Consider the following 2,126-nt stretch of genomic DNA (forward strand, 5'->3'; position numbering starts at 1 on the left):
CTGCTTTCCCTCCCGTAGCTCTCCAGGTAGCCACGGACGTAGTCGGAGTGTGCAGCAGCCTGGTAGAGACCCTGTAGGCTGCCAAGCTCCTGGTGGCCCCGGGTGCTGAGGGGGCCGGGGGTGGGCACGTAGGCGCTGTCTGAGGCGTGCAGCCCCGAAAACTCCCGTGCCAGGTCCGAGTGGCTGATGGATTTGCGACGGCTGAGAGGTGCTGTGGTGGGCAGGTAGCCCGTGGGGCTGCTGGGGGCCCCTGCAAAGGCGTAGCACGCACCCCCACTCAGCCCACTGCCAGGTGGCCGAGACTGTGTGCGTATGTATGTGGGGCTCAGGCGGATGCTGCAGTCGGGGTACAGGGGCAGCCGGCTGGTGTCATAGCCACTGGTTGGGGACAGCCCTGAGTGGTGGTACCGGGGGGAGGACAGGTAGCTGGTTTTGAAGCCAATCTTGTCGCTGTCTGCGTAGGATGTGGCCAGGGTGGATCCATAGGAGCAGGTGGCCGAGACTGTGTGCGTATGTATGTGGGGCTCAGGCGGATGCTGCAGTCGGGGTACAGGGGCAGCCGGCTGGTGTCATAGCCACTGGTTGGGGACAGCCCTGAGTGGTGGTACCGGGGGGAGGACAGGTAGCTGGTTTTGAAGCCAATCTTGTCGCTGTCTGCGTAGGATGTGGCCAGGGTGGATCCATAGGAGGTGTAGGAGCTGTAGCCGCTGGGCACCTTGCTGTAGGTGGTCTCAGCATAGCGGGATGAGTCGATGTACCGCTTCAGGGTGGAGGAGAGCTGCGACATGCTGGAGGCTGGGGCTTAGCAGGCTCTCCTGGAGGCATTGACTGCAAGAGAAGAGACCAGGGTTCAGCTTCCATGGGCCACGGTCAGCACAATGGGGCACCCACCACCAGCACCCACCCACCAGCTCGCTGACTCCTGCCTCACCTGGAGGCCCTGGGAGGGGCGGGCAGGCAACAGCAGGAACCCAGGGGATGAAGGGTGCAGGGGGGGCTTTGGGGTACAGTGTGGCAATGGCTCCTGCCACCTGCCAGCCTTCCTGGAGAGCCTGGGACAGCAGGTCCCAGCTGGCCCTGCCACCTGTGTGCCTTTGGGCACCTCATACCATGGAAAGAAGCCTTGGGGCACAACCAGAGGCACAGAGCATCCTGGTATCTACAGTTACCGAAGCCAAGGGACTGCAGGAGTCACCTCTGCCCCAGCCCTGGCATCCCTGCCACACCGTCCTATGGCTGTCCGGCTCTTGGGGCTGGAGAGGTATCCCCAGTGCCTTCTCCAGATGGGAGGCAGTTGACTGGTCAGTTGTGATGCTTAGGCCCAACTCTGGCTGAGATAGGCAGGATGAACTAATCCAGCCATGCCAGCACCTTCCCCTGGTTATTGAGTGAGCGTCGGGGCTTGGCAGGGGGCTGGCATTTCCAGCTCACTGCTCACACATACCCTGTCTGGCTGAGAGGGAAACTGAGGCAAGGTCAAGAAGTCAGCGCAGGAGTCTTTGCCGTCCACCCCTGCTCCCTGATCAGTGCCTGGCACCAGGCAGTGGGTGAAGACCTTGGTCCAGCCACGACCACCCAGGGGCTTTGGGAGACTGTGGGGACAGCCAGAGATTCCCTCATTGCAGGGGCCTGGCCACCCAAGCAGCCTACCCGTCTCCCTGCCGTGGCTGTGCCCTGCTAGCCTACCATCAGTAATTCAAGCCGACGCGAACCCTCCCTGTGAGACGGCTGCTGTGCCCCCGCCAGCCGGGCAGAGCCAGCCTGTAGGGGTGGGGGACAGCCCAACCCCACAAGGAGCTGGTGGCTTCTGCCCCATGACACCCACATGGGGCAGGAGAGGAGCATACAGGGGACAGGGACAGAGGGACCCGGAGCACACGCGGAGCCAGCCCAGAGCCTCCAGCAGCCAGCCCAGGCAGTGTGGCAGGCAGCAGCCCGCAGTGCCTGCAAACACGGGCAGTCCAGAGCTGGAGGAAAGTTTGCTCTCGGCATCCACGCTGGCAGGGCTGATAGCTGGTCACCTACCTGTCCCGGGGCTGTGGATGGGGCCGGGGCACGGACACACAGCCGAACGTCCCTGTCCTGGCGTTGCTGGCACTTGGCTCCCCGGGTGCCTGGCGTCCCTT

The 2,126-nt window shown here is 63.6% G+C and overlaps 1 protein-coding gene across 1 annotated transcript in view; it reads right to left on the reverse strand.

Moving 5' to 3' along the window:
* LOC104164267 (ubiquitin carboxyl-terminal hydrolase 2-like) overlaps positions 1-787 on the reverse strand; it is a gene marked incomplete at its 3' end in the record, with an annotated part of 962 nt that extends 175 nt beyond the window's left edge. Inside the window, exons 1-2 of the mRNA XM_009703547.1 lie at positions 594-787; positions 4-396 (exon numbers count right to left, since the gene is read on the reverse strand). Coding sequence (XP_009701849.1) covers positions 4-396; positions 594-787 — 587 coding nt within the window. The remainder of the gene's footprint in view (positions 1-3; positions 397-593) is intronic.
* Positions 788-2,126: the final 1,339 nt, after the last annotated feature.

The sequence above is a fragment of the Cariama cristata genome, unplaced genomic scaffold (assembly GCF_000690535.1).
Source record: "Cariama cristata isolate BGI_N322 unplaced genomic scaffold, ASM69053v1 scaffold22817, whole genome shotgun sequence".
Lineage (NCBI taxonomy): Eukaryota > Metazoa > Chordata > Aves > Cariamiformes > Cariamidae > Cariama > Cariama cristata.